This window comes from Hyperoodon ampullatus (assembly GCF_949752795.1).
Source record: "Hyperoodon ampullatus genome assembly, chromosome: 6".
Taxonomy (NCBI): domain Eukaryota; kingdom Metazoa; phylum Chordata; class Mammalia; order Artiodactyla; family Ziphiidae; genus Hyperoodon; species Hyperoodon ampullatus.
Genome location: NC_136919.1, coordinates 37,722,391 through 37,725,016, shown reverse-complemented (window position 1 = coordinate 37,725,016; position 2,626 = coordinate 37,722,391). Strand labels below are relative to the sequence as shown.

The following is a 2,626-nucleotide window of genomic DNA, read 5'->3' as shown; positions in this document are numbered from 1 at the left end:
CCCTCCCCATATCCTCAAGTCCATTCTCTAGTAGGTCTGTGTCTTTATTCCTGTCTTACCCCTATGTTCTTCATGACATTTTTTTTTCTTAAATTCCATATATATGTGTCAGCATACAGTATTTGTCTTTCTCTTTCTGACTTACTTCACTCTGTATGACAGACTCTAGGTCCATCCACCTCCTTACAAATAGCTCAATTTCGTTTCTTTTTATGGCTGAGTAATATTCCATTGTATATATGTGCCACATCTTCTTTATCCATTCATCCGATGATGGACACTTAGGTTGTTTCCATCTCCGGGCTATTGTAAATAGGGCTGCTATGAACATTTTGGTACATGACTCTTTTTGAATTATGGTTTTCTCAGGGTATATGCCCAGTAGTGGGATTGCTGGGGTTTTTTTTTTTTTTTCCGGGAGTGCTTTGATTTTTTTTTTAAATCTGAATCAATTGAAAAATTAAATCTGCTTCTCCCCTCCTGGCTCTTCAAGCCCAAGTGGCTGGCTGCTGTGGGGACCATTTGTCTTCTCCATGTCCCTGTTTCCTTCATTGCTGCTGCACAGCAGCTAGGCCGTCAGCAATATCAGGAGGTAGAGAGGCAAAAGGAGATTGTCTATCTGCGTAGTGTATGCTTCTGGGAGGGACACGGTGCTGATGGACCCCAAAATCCAAGCATAACTGTAGTTTAAGTCCACTCCACTGTCGAAGATTAAGATCAGAGCTACAGAAATGATCTGGGCAAATATAGATGTCATGGTCCCCTCAAAAGTCTTTTTAGGGCTTCCCTGGTGGCGCAGTGGTTGCGAGTCCGCCTGCCGATGCAGGGGACGTGGGTTCGTGCCCCGGTCTGGGAAGATCCCACATGCCGCGGAGCGGCTGGGCCCGTGAGCCATGGCCGCTGAGCCTGCGCGTCCGGAGCCTGTGCTCTGCAACGGGAGAGGCCACAGCAGTGAGAAGCCCGCGTACCGCAAAAAAAAAAAAAAAAAAAAAAAAGTCTTTTTAGTTCCAGGCCAGCGAATCTCCCCCATGGTGCTGCCGAATATGGAGGCCACCGTGTCGCCCACACCGATGGCCAGGACTCCTGCATAGGGGACTAGGGCCCTGGCTCCCCCTAGGCTACCCTTCTGTGTGCAGTGTCTGGGGACTAACCAAATGGGAAGAGACATGCCTAGGAGCAGGTAGATGTGGGTCAAGATGAGCGGTCCACTGTCTCGTTCATCCAGGAAGAGGGACAGGAGGCTTTGCAGAGTGTGGCCCAGGGGCTTGATGCGGAAGTAGCGCACATACTCTAGGAAGATGAAGACCACCAGACATACGGTGGCGGCCACGTAGAGCAGTGGCCGGTCCAAGATGATACCTGGGATGTAGGTGGCTACCACAATGAAGTGGAAATACTTCCGAGCAATAGTGGGGGCCTGGTGCTTCTTGGACTCGGAAGATGACCGCTTGGCATTCTGGTATAGCACCACCAGGCAGGCAAAGGTGGCCAGCAGAGACCAGTAGGCTAGGAGGTAGACTCGGGTCTCTGTCTGGAAGAGGAATTGAAAAAGCCACAGCAGGGGGTTCCTGTGGATGAGCCAGTGCAGCCAGGGCAGGACCACGCCAAGGCCCAGTACACAGGTCATGAGGTGGAAGAAGATGGAAGAGGCCCAGGTGCCTGAGTCCATGAAAACAAAGAGGGTGCTGAAGAAGATGCCCATGAGCACCATCCCTACCACCACTACCAGCGGGAAGAAGTCCAAGGGGTCCCCCTGGCTTTCCACCACAGTCAGAGAGCGCTTGATGAGCTGGTTGAGCATGAAGCTGATGCCACCCAATACCAGCAGAGCCTCTCCAGGGGTGAAGCAGCGGGGCAGCAGATACAGCAGGATCATGTTGAGGTAGACGAAAATCAGCAGGACCTCCAGGACCTCGATCACCTCGCCTACACTCAGCGAGTGCTTCATGATATAAATGATGACACCTCCAGCCAAGCCCGAGATGACACAGGTGTTGGTGGGCACTGGGCGAGTGATGCCCAGTGCCAGTACTGATGAGAAGAGGGCCACTGCCATGCCAGTGGCCGCCACCACAATTCCAAACCGCTCGAAGTATGGGTTCCCTTCAGCCTGGCAGCGCTCCTTCATAACCAGCCCGAGCAAAGGCATGACCACCGAGGCAGGCAGTAGGCCACTGTTTGCAGACATTCGAAACTGGAAGACAGCACTTCCCTGCTGTAGCAGCCGGTCCCACTTGTATTGGACGTAGAAGGCCTGCACCGCGAGGGCCATGGCGCACCACGAGTATCAATCCCACATGGCTGTGTGGATGCTCAGCACCACTACAAACACCACTGCCGCCTCTGCCAGCACCGAACCGCTCAGCGGAGCCCCAGGCCCAGGGGCCGGGGAAGCGCACTCTCGGGTCATGTCTTTAGACCTGAGACACTGGGGAAACTGGGGTGACTAGGAACGCCCTGGACTCTGGGCCCTTTAATCCCTGCCAGGCAGAGAGCGGTAGCTTCGCCCAGCCAGCACCTTCTCTCTCCATTCTCCAGCTGCGAGAAGGGAATATATATATTTTTTATGGAAAACTTTCTTTGGTGTACAGACTTCTGTCAGTTAAGGTGAAGTTAGCTTCTGCAA

At 52.6% G+C, this 2,626-nt stretch overlaps 1 protein-coding gene across 1 annotated transcript; it reads right to left on the bottom strand.

Moving 5' to 3' along the window:
* Nucleotides 1–421: 421 nt before the first annotated feature.
* Nucleotides 422–2,410, bottom strand: LOC307054640 (dolichol kinase-like; the record flags this gene model as incomplete). The annotated part of the gene is given in 3 exon segments (XM_079706441.1): nucleotides 422–772; nucleotides 998–2,287; nucleotides 2,291–2,410. Coding segments are annotated over 3 exon segments (1,614 nt in total). The 3' UTR covers nucleotides 422–568.
* Between the last annotated feature and the right edge of the window lie 216 nt (nucleotides 2,411–2,626).